The sequence below is a fragment of the Aethalodelphis obliquidens genome, unplaced genomic scaffold (genome assembly GCF_003676395.1).
Source record: "Aethalodelphis obliquidens isolate GAN/ISIS:26980383/991018 unplaced genomic scaffold, ASM367639v1 scaffold63, whole genome shotgun sequence".
In the NCBI taxonomy this organism is placed as follows: Eukaryota; Metazoa; Chordata; class Mammalia; order Artiodactyla; family Delphinidae; genus Aethalodelphis; species Aethalodelphis obliquidens.
The window spans coordinates 5,697,371-5,713,508 of record NW_020838007.1 but is presented as its reverse complement, the minus strand read 5'-3'; the positions used below and the strand labels follow the sequence as shown (position 1 = coordinate 5,713,508).

Below are 16,138 nucleotides of genomic sequence, written 5' to 3'. Positions count from 1 at the left end.
CCCCCGGCGCGAAGGACAAGCCGCCGCCGGGCGCCGGGGCCAGAGCAGCGGGCGGCGCCAAGGCCGCTCCGGGCCCCAGGAAGGCGGCGCGCGCGGCGCCCGCCGAGCCGCTGCCCCGGGTCGGGAAGCCGCCGCTCGGGGCCGAGCCGCTGCCCGCCGCTGCCAAGGGCCGCAAAGCCAAACGCGGCTCCGGTGTGGTCCCCGCCCGCGCCTCCGGTCCCCGGGTTCCCATCGTCCCGGTCCCCGCCGTGATCCTCGCCGTGACCCCCGCGGCCGGCTCCCCGGCCCCCGGCTCGCGCATCAGCCACACCGACAGCAGCTCCGATCTCTCCGACTGCCCCTCCGACCCCCTGTCCGACGAGCAGCGCCTGATCCCCGCCGCCAGCAGCGACGCCGAGTCCGGCACGGGCTCCAGCGACCGGGAACCCCTGCGGGGAGCCCCCACGACGAGCCCCGCGGCTCGGGGGGCGCCTACGGGCAGCCCCGAGCCCTTCCCGCTCCTCGCCGCGCCCCCCGCCGCCTGCCTCGGGGGTCGGAGCAGTCCGAGCGGGGTCCCCGCGGGGTCCCTGGGGCCCGGCGTGGCGGAGGATGCCGGGGGGTGCGCTCCGCCAGAGCGAACGGTCCCCGGGAACCCCAAGGAGCACGGCCCGGGCGAGCAGCCCCGGCTGGTACCGGCGGCGGCGGCGGAGGAGCTGCTGCGGGAGATGGAGGAGCTGCGCTCGGAGAACGACTATCTCAAGGTGCGCAGCCCACCCCGCCGCCGGTGGCCTGGAGGCGACCCCACGTCTGGGTGCGGGCTGGAACCCGCGAGCCCCGCCTCCCGGTCCCGAAAGCGCTTTCTCCTGCTGTCGTTCACTTTCCTGCCCCCCGCACACACCGGGCGCTGGGAACTGGAGCCAAAACTTCTGGAAGGAGCAGCAAGACCTGTGGGTCCAGGCTGCTTTCCACCCACTTAGCTTGTTTCTAGAAGTCTTGCTGCTTTCCGCGGATGCCTCTGCCCCTGTTGATGCTGCGTTGATTATAGAGTGTCGGCTCTGATCACTTTTTGGATGTGCAGTCGACCCCCAGACCCCTAGCCTGTGGGAGCGGGTTTTCCCCAGCCGAAGGGCTCTGGGCCGGGCTCCGTGGGAGGGGAGGGGGGTTCGGAGGGTGTGGTGGCCCAGGCTGCAGACTCGCCTGCCGCTTCTCCTAGTTACAGAAAGACGGGCGCCCTCCGTGTCTCTCCCGGGGCTCACAGAGCAGACAGAGGGCCTCGGCGTTTTCAGTGATAAACCTGCAGTTCAGGAGTCTCTTGAGTGCGGCCTGAATGGAGGGACCACTGTGTCCTGCTGGCCGGTCCTTTGTAAGCGTCCACCACCTGGGTTTTCCGTGTCAGGAGAGGCCACTTGATGCCCTTCTCACGCCGGGGCACTTTCGAGGGAATCGCAGCCTCTGCGTCCTATCTGAGCACTTGGCGGCGGGGCCCGCTCTAAGAGGCTTCTGGGTCCTGTGAGCTTTGGGGCACAAGTCTGACTCCATCTTTTCCAGGAGGAGGAGGGCTGGCGCTGCAGGAAAGAGGATTTAGGCAGTGTTGGGGGTGGGGGTAGGTCACCTGAAAGTAAGGAGGGCTGTCTTGAAAGCAATTGTTTTAATTTATTGTGATACGCAGGTTGGTAAATAGCTCCACTGGTGTAAATCTCCTGTTTCTGTTAAGACAGTTAAATATATGTTTGCTCCGAAACCTCCTGTATCAGTGGGTTTTGTGATTCGCCCTGTGTTCTCAGCAAATGCTGACGGTCCCTGATGGAGGCCAAGTGTTGGCTGGTGGGACCAAGGATGTGAGCTTTTAAGGTGCTTGGTGATGAAGTGTGCAGTTCAAACTGGGATCAGAGCAGTGAACTGCTGAGTATTCCTAAACTCCGGCTGCAGAAGCTGCTCTAACTCACTGAGCCCAGTGGTTATTTTATCCTGTTCAAAGAGGCAGAGGAGGAGAGTGGTGGGGAAAGAGAGCAGATGGAGACTTGGAGTAAGACGTTTCAAATAGTGCATTTTTTTTTTCTTAATTCATTTATTTATTTATTTTTGGCTGCGTTGGGTCTTCGTTGCTGCGCGGGGGCTTTCTCTAGTTGTGGCGAGCGGGGGCTACTCTTCGTTGTGGTGCTTGGGCTTCTCATTGCAGTGGCTTCTCTTGTTGTGGAGCACGGGCTCTAGGCGCACGGACTCAGTAGTTGTGGTGTGCAGGCTCAGTAGTTCTGGCTCGCGGGCTCTAGAGCGCAGGCTCAGTAGTTGTGGTTCACCGGCTTAGCTGCTCCGCGGCATGTGGGATCTTCCTGGACCAGGGCACAAACCTGTGTCGCCTGCATTGGCAGGCAGATTCTTAACCATTGTGCCTCCAGGGAAGTCCCTGTCACTGACTCTTGTGTAATAGACAACAGTGAAATTCAGAGGTGTGGAAGAGAAAGAGCCACGGTATCATGTGTAACTCTGTTGTGAAATCAGCACTTTTGTAAATTTGCCCTGGAAGTAAGCTCCCTGAGGACAAGAAAGATGATCTTACTGAATTTTGTAGCCTTGGCTCTTAGCCTAATCCCTGACCCACAGCGTTTCTGATTGAATGATGTTTATCCAAATCATGACAGCTAAGTAACAGAAAATTAAGGGTTTTAAAAATTTTTTTTGAAAAGAGGTTTTCTCATTACATCTTTAATCTTAAGGTAGGCAGTCATTTCGGGGTTCATTCCTAGATGACTGGTTATTTGCTTTATTTTTTCACGTTAGATTCTCAATGAAGGAAATAGGTGTCTGACCCTGGCACCTAATCTGATGTATTTGATATTTCAGTGAATCTCACAGAAACATAGGGTATCATTGTTATATTTATCATAATCCCAATTTCACAGACAGGGATGCTGAGAGCTGAGAAAACTTAGTGACTTGCCCAAGGTCATCCAGCTAGTAAGTGATGCAGCTTGTATTTTCCCTGCCCCCAGACCTCTGTTCTTTCCCTGCTCCAGGCTGCAACCCTATTTCCATGAAGGCTCCTTTTCTGAGCACACGCTTGCCTTAGAGTTTATTAGCTCAAAATGTTCCCAGCGTTTAGCTTTCCTAGGGGCCCTCTTTTTAGGTGAAAGGGCCACCAAGAACACCTCTCCACTAGCCTGTGGACAAATGGTCCCATAAACCCCACTGACAATGTTTAATTTGTGGGAAATGTCAGTTGCCATTTCCTGTGGAGAAAAGGTCACAGCCGACCATTTATGATGCCTGAATCCATCTCCCAGCCTTTCCTCTGACAGGAGAGAAGCGGAGATAGAGGAGGTCTGGGGAGGCTAGGAAGTCAGAAGAATGATCACCAACACATGTGTGAGTTACGTGATTGGCTATTCAAAGCTTAAATGACAGTAGTTCAATGTGGGAAAGAAAGACAACAACCCTGCTAGACTTTTCTAAAGGCCAGCGAGCCCACCCACTTGTGCAAAATGGGGCTGGGAGCATCAGTGACCTCCTGGGCAATGACGTTTGCTGTAGGCCTGCTTTGCACGTGAGGTTTAGAGTGTGTGCATTATAAGCCCAAACGTCTCTTCTTGTTGCTCTTGTCCTCACTGGTACTTCTTTTGATGGTAGATGAAAGCGAGCCCGTGACCTAATGCTTTCTTAGGGAATGCTGCACAGAACTCTCGCGATTAGAAAGGAGACTCCACCCAGAAATTTTACTTTGATATATTGTGGAGGATGGTGACCACAAGTATTACAAAGCTTTCCTGAGTCAGTTCTGTCACCATTACTGTATAAGACGGTTTCTGAGCTAGAATGACCTAAGAGTAATCCAGGCAGAAAACTAAGGCCTCAAAACTGTAGGAGGATGTGTTGCTGATCAGGAAATTTGAGGGGAATTCTCTTGGTTTTTACCAGCCTGCTGTATTTTCTTAAAAATCAACTGGCAACAGAGAAGTACCCCCTTCTGCTGTGTGGAGCTGTACGGGGCCATCCCTGACCCTGCCTTCCTACTGTCATCACGGAGCAACGTGGTGACTAGGTGAGAAGTGCATAATTCAGGTAGCTGGCTTTTTGTCTGAAGGCACAGTCAGAAAAGCACTCTTGGCCCTTGCCCACTGATGAATTCACACGTGTTCCGAAGGCTTTAGGAATTAAGGTGCGAGATTGAGTTCAGTTATTGAAAGGCATTTGCTTCTTTCTCAGACCAGACCCGGGCACAGGTTAGGGATGAGGGCGTCCACGAAACCCTGCTGGAGCGTTCCTTGCCCGCCGCCCCTGCGATTTTGCTCGATTGCTCCAAGACAGTCAGACAAGCCTTAGAGCTCATTGTGAACATATTAATTATGTTCTCTGTTCTCACGGGCTTTTCAGGAGGGTTTTAATCGCGTTGAGTTTATTGGCCTATTTTGAAAATGCTTCTCGCGTTACTGGGGATGCTCGCACGACACCATTCCCCCTGCCCTCAAATAGTGTACCCCAAAGTTCCCGTGTCCTGTGGGGCCCGCGAGGTCAGTGGGGGAAGGGCTGCTGAGTTTGCTCTGCCTTTTCAGTTACTTCAGAAGAATTATTTCTGGTTAAAACAAAAGTCAGCGCTAGCTACAGAGCAGGTACTATTGGATTCTTGGAGAGGAGTGATTCCTTAGGGAGACCGCTGGTGAGGCCATTTGGGTTGAGAGGTTGCAGTGCATCAGCGCCGATCCAGCCTCACCATCCTGCGTCTCACTTGGAGTCTTTGGAGTTTCAAGGTCTGAAAGGATTTGGTTAAATCTGCCTGCGCAGAGCCCAGATGCTCAGCCGCCTGGAAAGGGTGGAGGTGGGGTGGACACGGAGGCAGGAATGAACAGTTCTGAGCTTGAAGCGCTGCAGCCCCTCCCTCCGTCCCCGGCCCCTGGCCCTCCTCCCTTCTTCTGGAAGGTTAAAGCAGACAGTATCCCTATTCTTTCCTGACCTTCTGCTTTCCACACCCACTCTTTATTCAGCCTTCAAAGCGGCAGTAATCACCTTAGGTGGCAAGATCATGTAGACCAGGGAACACAGGGCCGTAGCTGCTGGATGAACTGTGCTTGGTAAACAATGGGAGGGTCCCTGAGCCCTCTGAGTCTCAGCTGGGACTCTGCAGAGAACAGTTCCATTGTCCGGGGGAAGCGAGGTGGATTCATTGTATATTACAACAGAGGATAAGGTCTGTAACTCCCAGAAGAGGGAATTATTGCAACAGTAGCCAGCTGTGACTGCTCTCACTGTCTAAGTTGGGTCTGTTTAGGGAGGGGTGATTAAAATAGGACTAGTTATTGATTTCAGGTTGTTTAAAGGCGATTAAGATCTGATAAGATTGTCAGTATAATCAAGAGTTTTCCCCGCTTTCACCGTGTGGATTTGGTTTTTATGTTGGTGGATAAAACTATCTGCAAAGAGGTTTTCGTTGCAATTTTAATCTTGGTTTATTCTAGTGCACACGTGGTACCTCATTATTTCTCGGATTTGATATGTGTCAGATAGATGTAAAATAACGCTTGATCGTTATCTGCAGGCAAAGGGGAGTAGTTGGGGAACTTCCCACTACATCAAGATTTCATTTTACATACAAAATTTTAAAAGCATATTTAGTTAAAACTAAATTAGCTTTTCAGTGTGGTAATGAGCTAACATTTGAGTATCTGACAGACCTGATGTTAATTCAATATAAAACTTGATTAAGGGCAGTTTTTTCTTAATATCTGTATTAAAAAACAACGATTTTCCACTTCTACTTACTGTGTGTAAATGTTGTCTGCCAGAAACATTATATGTTCTGCTTGACTTGGTTATTTTTAAGCATTTAAATGGCAGACATCTTTAAGGTTCTTGAATGTTTTCTAAATTAGAGCATGCTGTCAGAAAATTAATGTCATGTTAGTTTGAAAATCACTCTCATCATGACCTGAATCTGAATAATCACAGTTTTGGCTTCTCAGATGTCTGCTGCCAGCTTACGTGGTTCATAATTCGCTTTTCTTAGAACTTCTTTTCATTGAACCTGAAAATTGCTTTTTTCAAGGCTCTATGAAAAGAGCTGAAACCCTGGCCTCATCCCATCTCTGCTACAGGCTAGTGTTGGGAAGCATTTAAACTTTTAGAATTTCAGTGTCCTCATTTTAAAGACGGGGGTATGGATACCTTTTCTGCATATTATAATGCTTTCGTGAGGACCAAGTGTGAAAATAAGTATACCTGCACATTGACAATGTCAAGGTCTAAATGTTAGCTTGTTTTCATTATTTTACACCGACGGTGGACTTTTAAAAATATGATTTAAAGCTTATTGTTTCATTTGTCCTGGTTGTTGCAGATAATTTCTAGCACTTACCGGAAAGAGCATGTGTATGGAACCAGACAGCCTGGGTTTGTAGCTGGGTTTCCATTTATTAGCTGAGAGGATTTGGATGTGTTTACCGGCTTGGGTTTTGCCTCCTTGTCTGTCAAATGGGGGTCGTGTGTCCCTGGCAGGGTTATTTTAGGCTTAGTAATGAAGGTAAAGTGCTTAATAAAGGATGCCTTCTGTTCTACAAATTTAGATAAAATGAGGTACAAAAGCAATGATTCAAATACATGCAATTATGGTCTCCCCCTAATTTTCTTTTCAATGCATCTAATGTCAGTGATTATTTATGCCAAAAAATTTTAGCTGTTTACATGTGGCCTACTCGGTGATCTGGAGGTGTGGGTTCGTCTAGCCCCGGAATAGACCTTTTCAGCCTGCAGCGGGGGTGTAGGCGTCCGTAGAACGTAGCCAGCGTTTAACATTGGGCCGATGAGGGCCTCCCCCAAGCCCGTGCCACCCCCATTACGAAGTCTGAAAACCAGAGAACATTTTTTACCTGCAAGTCGTATCATGTCTTTTTATGGTTATGTCACATTTTAAAACTCGTGTTTGAATAATAGATCGTTTCAGGCATTAATGACTTGATAAGCTTTCTAGAAGGAAAAGCAATCGTAAACAGTTCCTTCCGTAAATGGAATGCCCAACACCACTGGATATTTGTATGTGTACATACATATAGTGATTATTGCCTGTATTGAACTATTTTTTATTAGTTACCCAGTGTAACAATTAACTTTTAACTGTATTCAGACGTGTGTAGAGATGAGGCTTTTTCTCAAAGTCAGATCAGATTCACAGATGGGATCTGAGTGAAGCTTGACCTTGATTTTGAAGATTCAGGACTAACTCTACTTTTTTTTTTTTTTTTTTTTGCGGTACGCGGTCCTCTCACTGTTGTGGCTTCTCCCGTTGCAGAGCACAGGCTCAGCGGCCATGGCTCACGGGCCCAGCCGCTCCGCGGCACGTGGGATCTTCCTGGACTGGGGCACAAACCCGTGTCCCCTGCATCGGCAGATGGACTCTCAACCGCTGCGCCACCAGGGAAGCCCTAACTCTCTACTCTTTATGGGAGGATAGCATGCACAGGCCTGTTTTGAAGCTTGCAGCTGGTAGTTAGTTGGTCTCCTCCAGCGTGGGTTGGGTCAAGGGCACAGCTTCCATGGCTCAGTGCAGATCGGGCATCAGGAACAACCTCTTTGCTGCAGTTTGAAAGGACCTTCCTGAAATAGGTGGGTTCTCCAGGCACCTGAAGAGCCCAGCCTGTCCATTCTCTTCATGGATGTTCCAGTGACCGGCCTCTGTGCTCGGCCCAGTAACCCCCAGTGCCAACAAATTTTCCTACCAGGAACAAGATTGACAGGAAGAGATCTCCACGAAGAAAAAAACAGCAATGAAACTTGCTTTTACATCGTAACATTTTCAACGTTAAGATTTAACTTTCTTAAGACACATGAGAAGATCTTATATCTTTAATGAGGCTGTCATCATTGGTACAGAAATTCTGTAAGAACACGTAGCGGTTGAGAACAAAAACGTTTTTATTCATTTGACTACTAGGAATGTTGGTAAAGCTTTCCCCTTTGACATCCATTCTCCTTGGTGGTCCGTTGAAACAGGCTCCACATGGAGTCATGGTCAGCTGAGTAGGTAATGCTCTTGGTCAGGTGGTGTGGACAGAGTGGGAGAACCTACAGACCGGGGCTTGGGGGAATGAGGTGCCGCGTCTGTGCCCTTTCCCATATAGGTGATGGCTGCACACAGGTGGGGTTGGCTGGACAATTGTTTTCACCCCGTTGGCGCTAGTCTGTATTTTTCCACAAAGTTTCCCAATTCGTTTGTTACACTTCTTGGACCTAATCTTACCCAGGGTAGGATACTCTTCTAGGAGATTCCTTTGTAGTCAATTTCTTGTCTACCTGAGGCTCTGGTGTTGGGAAACTCTTGTTCTTTATTGTAAATAAATCCCTGGGTTTAAGAATAAATGCAGGATTGGCAAGGGTGGTCAGACTCCAGGAACAAACTGAATAGGGTGAGAGCTGACAAGTTAGGGTGTCCACGTTTGGGAGAGTGTTTCCCTTGAGCCTCAGTATTGAGCAAAACAAATGGGAATGGGGAATTCTCTGGCGGTCCAGTGGTTAGGACTCCTAACGTCCACTGCCGAGGGACCGGAGAACTAAGATCCCACAAGCTGCGTGGTGTGGCAAAAAAAAAAAAAAAAAGATGAACAAGTGTACCCTAATCTGGAGGCATTTATGCCATCAATTATCAAACTAATCAAGACAGTTCTAGAATGCTTTTCTTAATCTCCCGCCTTCCAAATTGCTCCTTGTTGAAGTCTTTATAATAGAATTTATATCTCATCACATGCTGCAGCTGTGTCTATGGGTTTGGGAAGAATTTTCCAGGACCAGACTGCAAGACTGGAACAAAGCCATGTGCGGGGATGTCTGGTTTGGGTCCTGTTTAGGGTTTGGTCTTTCTAGGTGTTGACCGAGGTTCATGGGTAGTCATTCCACAAATATTTATTGAGGGCCTGCCTTGTGGCTCACACTGCCCTGGACACTGGGAGACACCAGGTGTCTGCCCTCCTGGCGCTTACCTTCCTGGGTGGGCGACAGATGATGAACAGGAAGAAACACAGATAACATGAGGCGGCGGGGAGGGGCAGGGCCTGGACTAGAGACTGGGGGGGTGGGGGATGGCAGGGGGTGGCATTGTGCCTTCCAAGTTGTGTGACAGTGTGACTGTGAGCTCCGCAAAGAGCTGGGGAGGAAGGGGAGGCCATAACAGGTGAAAGGCCTCCAGCTGCCTGGACCCTGTGGAAGCAACAGGGCGGCAGGGAAGGAGGGGGTAGCATGCAGGTGCTGGGGAGGACCTGGAAGAACTTGCTCTGTGATGCGGAGCCCCCTGGAGGGCATGAGTAGGGGGAGGAGGTCTGAGTTACTTATGAAAAGGGTAGGTGTGGGTGGAGCCTGAGCTATAGAGGGGAAGCGGGGCACCCAGGTGACGGATGGGCTTACCTGTGTAAGTCTTACCTGTGGCTCTCTTGAGAGGGATAGAGGCGGGAGAGCCGCAGGTATTTGGACTTTAAGCTGACAGCACTGCATTGGCTGTGGCCTGGCATGCGGCGGGGAGGGAGCCAGGAATAACTCCTGGGTTTCTCCTGTACCCGCGTGTCTTCATGTTGACACCAGAGTGGAGTGGAGATGGGAAATGCAGGGCAGACGAATGGGAAAGAAACAGCGCACGAGGTTTTATCTTTATTTTTTTTAACATCTTTATTGGAGTATAATTGCTTTACAATGGTGTGTTAGTGTCTGCTGTATAACAAAGTGAATCAGCTATACATATACATATATCCCCATATCTCCTCCCTCTTGCGTCTCCCTCCCAGCCTCCCTATCCCACCCATCTAGGTGGTCACAAAGCACTGAGCTGATCTCCCGGTTTTATCTTTAGAATCATGAGTCAAGACAGAATTTTAGGGACATTTGCGGGTATGTTATAATTCCCAGACAATTCAGTTATGACCCCACTAAAGTCTGTGTTGTTTGCAGGCAGTGTCTGTCTTACTGCCTAGATTGTGTCTTAGAGACGCGGGTTTAGGTCAGCGTTTGGTTGGAATCTAAAGGTTTAATTATCTGCAGAGATGACTTCGTTTATGGTGATGATTATGTAAGGAAAGATTGGGAGCAGGATAAATGCTGAGAGCCTGCAATGCATAATCCATGCTCGTTTTTGGCTTCTGGATCTATAAGATCTGAACAGACGTCTGGTGATAATTGTCTTGCGTGAGAATTTCCAGAGTCCCTGTGTCGTATCACACAGTTGTGGCCAGAAGCCGACAGGTAACTGTGCAGAAGGTTCACAGTATTGCAAAGCGGGGGTGGATGGACGACTCCATCCTTTCTGATGGACCTGGCTTCTCAGTCTCCTCTGTCTGGCTTGTGTAGGATGAGTTGGATGAACTCCGTGCTGAAATGGAAGAGATGAGAGACAGTTACTTAGAGGAAGATGTTTACCAGCTGCAGGAGCTTCGGCGGGAACTGGACCGCGCCAATAAAAACTGCCGAATCCTGCAGTACCGCCTCAGGAAGGCTGAGCAGAAGAGCCTGAAGGTGGCAGAGACCGGGCAGGTGGATGGCGAGCTCATCCGAAGTCTGGAGCAGGACTTAAAGGTGAGGGGCTTCCCTGGTGGCGCAGTGGTTGAGAGTCCGCCTGCCGATGCAGGGGGACACGGGTTCGTGCCCCGGTCCGGGAAGATCCCACATGCTGCGGAGCGGCTGGGCCCGTGGGCCATGACCGCTGAGCCTGAGCGTCCGGAAAAAAAGTTGGTCATAGCCACTTAAATTTTTTTTTTTTGGTTAAGTTTCTAGGATGCAGAAAACCTGAAAGTACCATAACCCAAGTAAGACTTGTAGTGGTGATTTAACTGAAAGAGAAATAGGCACATAACTAATTGTCTAAAGTGTCTTTGAGAATCGTTGGTGGAAGTGGGAATGAGGTGAAGAAATCCCAGACTTTATTCCACTTGTCCTCTCCACCATGGCTTCTCTCCTGCCCCAATTATCAAATCATTTATCTAGAGATGAATTATGTATAATGTCCTCCCTATTAGACGAGTCCTTAGGAAATCTCATTTAGCCTTTCATTATAATAACAGAAAGAATCTTTGTAACTATCAAATTTATAAACCACTAACAAAATGTCATTCAGTGTGATAAAAAGGTGATTTATATTTCTCTCACAAAAATCTCCTTCCTTATTTCCTTTTATAAAGTAAAAATGTTTAACTGCCTTTAGCATTCAAATATTTTACCAGAGTAGACAATTTAAAACTTGACTACATGAAATATCTACTGCATATAGAATTACTTCATTTGTTTTTTTTAAGCAGGTAGGTTTTGTATTATTTTGGGGAACAGAAATGTTTATTTTTTTTTGATGATGATGGTGATGATTTTTAACTTGTCATTTAAAGCATGTGCTCCTGGGATATTGATATTCTAGAAGGAGCAGGGCCTTGCAAAGTGGCTTTTAATCCAGATGAATGTCATATTTTCCCTTAATGTGGATTTCATGTTTCAAACTAATACCTTCCTCCTTTAAAACTAGGCTTGTTAATATTGCCAGGGTCTTTGCTCTTTGGTGTAATATAATATTCCTTAATGATTCTGCCTCTGAAGTTGTTTGGAGGTACCCTTAACACACAGAAAGCTTCCCATCCTGATGACAGTCTCTGTGGGTTGATGCAGGTGGCCAAAGATGTGTCGGTCAGGTTGCACCATGAACTTGAAACTGTGGAGGAAAAGAGAGCTAAAGCTGAAGATGAGAATGAAACTCTACGACAGCAGATGATTGAAGTGGAAATATCCAAACAGGCCCTGCAAAACGAGCTGGAGAGACTGAAGGAGGTAAATCAGACATGGACAGGGGTTTGCCCCTTGGGTTGAATTGTGAGGGACTTGGGACTCCAAGTGTCCTATTCTTTCTTACCATGGTCTAAGGCGGGTCGGCCAGCAACGGTTTGTATGGCCTGGGAACTAAGAATGGTTTTTACATTTTTCATAGCATTGTTGGGGGAAAAAAAAACCACACAGAAAATAAACCTAAAAAAGCAAAGATGATGATGTGACGGAGGCTGTCTTGCTTGCAAAGCCTGAAATATTTGCTCTCTGGCCCTTTTCGGAAAAGGCTTGTTGAACCCTGCTCTAAAGCTATTTTATAATTTCCATTCCGATGAGCTGGCCGTTAATTCCCTTTATGGGTCCAAGCGAGGTATATTATTACTAGAATACAAAATAAGGCGGTAGCATTTTTCTCGAGAGCCTTCTCTTCCAGTGAGCTGGAAAATATGTTACGCTTGTTCATTACCCTGTGTCAGCAGATGATGGGTGTGTGCTGCCTGTGTCTGTTATTCAGCCAATATGATTTATTTATTTATTTAACACCTTTATTGGAGTATAATTGCTTTACAATGTGCTAGTTTCTGCTTTATAACAAAGTAAATCAGCTATACATATACATGTATCCCCATATCTCCTCCCTCTTGCATCTCCCTCCCGCCCTCCCTATTCCACCCCTTTAGGTGGTCACAAAGCCCCGAGCTGATCTCCCTGTGCTATGAGGCTGCTGCCCACTAGCTATCTGTTTTACATTTGGTAGTGTATATATGTCCATGCCACTCTCTCACTTTGTCACAGCTTACCCTTCCCCCCCCCATATCCTCAAGTCCATTCTCTAGTAGGTCTGTGTCTTTATTCCCGTCTTACCCCTAGGTTCTTCATGACATTTTTTTTCTTAGATTCCATGTATGTGTTAGCATACGGTATTTGTTTTTCTCTTTTTGACTTACTTCACTCTGTATGACAGACTCTAGGTCCATCCACCTCACTACAAATAACTCAATTTTGTTTCTTTTTATGGCTAATATTCCATTGTATATATTGCCACATCTTCTTTATCCATTCATCTGTCAATGGACACTTAGGTTGTTTCCATGCCCTGGCTATTGTAAATAGAGCTGCAGTGAACATTGTGGTACGTGACTCTTTGAATTATGGTTTTCTCAGGGTCTATGCCCAGTAGTGGGATTGCTGGGTCATATGGTAGTTCTACTTTTAGTTTCTTAAAGAACCTCCATACTGTTCTCCATAGTGGCTGTATCAATTTACATTCCCACCAACAGTGCAAGAGGGTTCCCTTTTTTTTAAATAAATTTATGTATTTTACTTATTTATTTTTGACTGTGTTGGGTCTCTGTTGCTGTGCGCGGGTTTTCTCTAGTTGTGGTGAGTGGAGGCTACTCTTTGTTGCGGTGCATGGGCTTCTCACTGCGGTGGCCTTTCTTGTTGTGGAGCATGGGCTCTAGGCACGCGGACCTCAGTAGTTGGAGCACGTGGGTTCGGCTGTTGTGGCTCGCGGGCTCTAGAGCGCAGTATCAGTAGTTGTGGCACACAGACTCAGCCACTCTGTGGCATGTGGGATCTTCCCAGACCAGGGATCAAACCCCTGTCCCCTGCACTGGCAGGCGGACTTCTAACCACTGCGCCACCAGGGAAGCCCGAGGGTTCCCTTTTTTCCACACCCTCTCCAGCATTTATTGTTTCTAGATTTTTTGATGATGGCCATTCTGACCTGTGTGAGGTGATACCTCATTGTGGTTTTGATTTGTATTTCTCTAATGAATAGTGATGTTGAGCATCCTTTAATGTGTTTGTTGGCAATCTGTGTATCTTCTTTGGAGAAATGTCTATTTAGGTCTTCTGCCCATTTTTGGATTGGGTTGTTTGTTTTTTTTTGATACTGAGCTGCATGAACTGCTTATAAATTTTCGGGATTAATCCTTTGTCAGTTGCTTCATTTGCAAATATTTTCTCCCATTCTGAGGGTTGTCTTTTCGTCTTGTTTATGGTTTCCTTTGCTGTGCAAAAGCTTTTAAGTTTCATTAGGTCCCGTTTATTTATTTTTGTTTTTATTTCCATTTCTCTAGGAGGTGGGTCAAAAAGGATCTTGCTGTGATTTATGTCCTAGAGTGTTCTGCTTATGTTTTCTTCTGTTTTATAGTGTCTGGCCTTACATTTAGGTCTTTAATCCATTTTGAGTTTATTTTTGTACATGGTGTTAGGGAGTGTTCTAATTTCATTCTTTTACATGAAGCTGTCCAGTTTTCCCAGCACCACCTATTGAAGAGGCTGTCCTTTCTCCATTGTATATTCTTTCCCCCTTTATCAAAAATAAGGTGACCATATGTGCGTGGGTTTATCTCTGGGCTTTCTATCCTGTTCCATTGATCTTTATTTCTGTTTTTGTGCCAGTACCATACTGTCTGGATTACTGTAGCTTTGTAGTATAGTCTGAAGTCCGGGTGCCTGATTCCTCCAGCTCTGTGTTTCTTAAGATTGCTTTGGCTATTCGGGGTCTTTTGTGTTTCCATACTAATTGTGAAATTTTTTGTTCTAGTTCTGTGAAAATGCCATTGGTAGTTTGATAGGGATTGCATTGAATCTGCAGATTGCTTTGGGTACTGTAGTCATTTTCACAATGTTGATTCTTCCAATCCAAGAACATGGTATATCTCTCCATCTGTTTGTATTATCTTTAATTTCTTTCATCAGTGTCATAATTTTCTGCATACAGGTCTTTTGTCTCCTTAGGTAGGTTTATTCCTAGGTATTTTATTCTTTTTGTTGCAGTGGTAAAGGGGAGTGTTTCCTTAATTTCTCTTTCAGATTTTTCGTTGTTAGTGTATAGGAATGCAAGAGATTTCTGTGCATTAATTTTGTATCCTGCTATTCTACCAAATTCATTGATTACCTCTAATAGTTTTCTGGTAGCATCTTTAGGAATCTCTATGTATAGTATCATGTCATCTGCAAACAGTGACAGCTTTACTTCTTTTCCGATTTGGATTCTTTTTATTACTTTTTTCTTCTCTGATCGCTGTGGCTGAAACTTCCAAAACTATGTTGAATAATAGTGGTGAGAGTGGGCAACTTTGTCTTGTTCCTGATCTTAGTGGAAATGGTTTCAGTTTTTCACCATTGAGAACGATGTAGCCAATATGATTTAAACACAGATTTCTTTTGAATTTTAAGGAGTGAATGTGTTCTAGCAAAGCAGTCTAGACAATGCGTATGTATTTTTTTTCATTTGCTACAGTAATGCAAATCCTGTTTTGTTGTTGACTTCCATTATAAGATTAAAGCTGAATGTTCTCTTGGAAAATATCCTGCCTATTGATGAAGTTAAAAGCTGTTGGTGAGGGCTTTAAGATGATGGCTAAAGCCAGTGTGTTACCTGCCAACAGCGTCACTTAGTACTTCATGGTTCCTTTGGATTTGTTTCCTGATTCAGCCAGTCCTCGGTCATCCGTCCATCTGCCCTTCCACCCACACTTCGCTCAGGCCCTGACTGGGCCCTGGGGGAAGCGGATGTGAATATGGCAGCACAGGTGCTGCCCTCAAGCTGTTTACTGATCCGACACCTTATGGATTTGGGTAAATTCTGTGTATGTCGCCACTTCCGTGAAAGTGCTGCATGTTCTAGTTCTTCGGCCCTCATCACTGTCCCCTTTGTGAATACTCTGTGGGCTCTGTCCGGGTCACTGGGGGTGCCTGTAGCAGTGCCTGCCCTCGGGGGAAATCGGGGACTCGCCGGGTGAGTGGGGGATGAAAATGAGAGCGTGGAGCCGTGCCGACCTTCGCGGCGGAGGCGGGGGAACCTGGGCAGGTTTGTCCCGGGGGCGGGGGGTGACCCTCCTCTGGTTGTGATCTCACCTCTACACTTACGCGTTCTAATAACTTACTTCCCTCTTTCCGCTTTGGTCCGAGTTTGCCAGGAGGCAGGCCGTAATGGTTCCTTTTCTCAAAATTTCCAGTTTGAGCCTGACCTTAAGGGTACGGACAACAACTTTGAAGTATATTTTATAAATTTTATATGCGTGTTTGTTTTTGTATAAATAGGTAAATTATACACACATAAGTAAATACACGTGTTGAAGGCGAGCAGGGATTCTTTTGCAGACATTCAAATGGGTTTGTGAAGGACCTGGCCTCTGGTCACGAAAAGCTCTTTGGGGTGAGAAATGATCACTGACATTGGAGGCCCAGGCTGGCTGTGAGGAAGGGGTGGGGTGCTGGCCCCTCCCTTTCTTTACAGCTTAAAATTACTCAGAAGGATGGCTCACTTGGGACACAATCATAGTATTTTATCTCCAGAGGCGCAGTCAGACTGGTGGGGCTGCATATTGACACCAAACTTTTCAACGAAGCATGAAACAGAGTCTCAGGAGGGTCGGAC

At 47.1% G+C, this 16,138-nt stretch overlaps 2 protein-coding genes across 6 annotated transcripts in view; both read left to right on the top strand.

Annotated features, from left to right (window-relative positions):
• The window catches only part of LOC113610438 (microtubule cross-linking factor 1-like), a 1,461-nt gene extending 1,089 nt beyond the window's left edge, over positions 1-372 (top strand). The window contains exons 2-3 of the mRNA XM_027088581.1: positions 15-295; positions 363-372. Of these exons, the coding sequence (XP_026944382.1) occupies positions 15-295; positions 363-372 (291 nt within the window). The remainder of the gene's footprint in view (positions 1-14; positions 296-362) is intronic.
• MTCL1 (microtubule crosslinking factor 1) overlaps positions 1-16,138 on the top strand; it is a 122,779-nt gene continuing 106,641 nt past the window's right edge. For 4 of the 5 annotated variants that reach the window (XM_027088448.1, XM_027088442.1, XM_027088441.1 and 1 more), the window contains exons 1-3: positions 7-740; positions 10,291-10,515; positions 11,593-11,751. In XM_027088448.1, coding sequence (XP_026944249.1) covers positions 705-740; positions 10,291-10,515; positions 11,593-11,751 — 420 coding nt within the window. In that variant the 5' untranslated portion in view covers positions 7-704. Of the gene's footprint in view, positions 741-10,290; positions 10,516-11,592; positions 11,752-16,138 lie in introns of all 5 variants that reach the window. The other variant, XM_027088446.1, reaches the window with a different exon arrangement.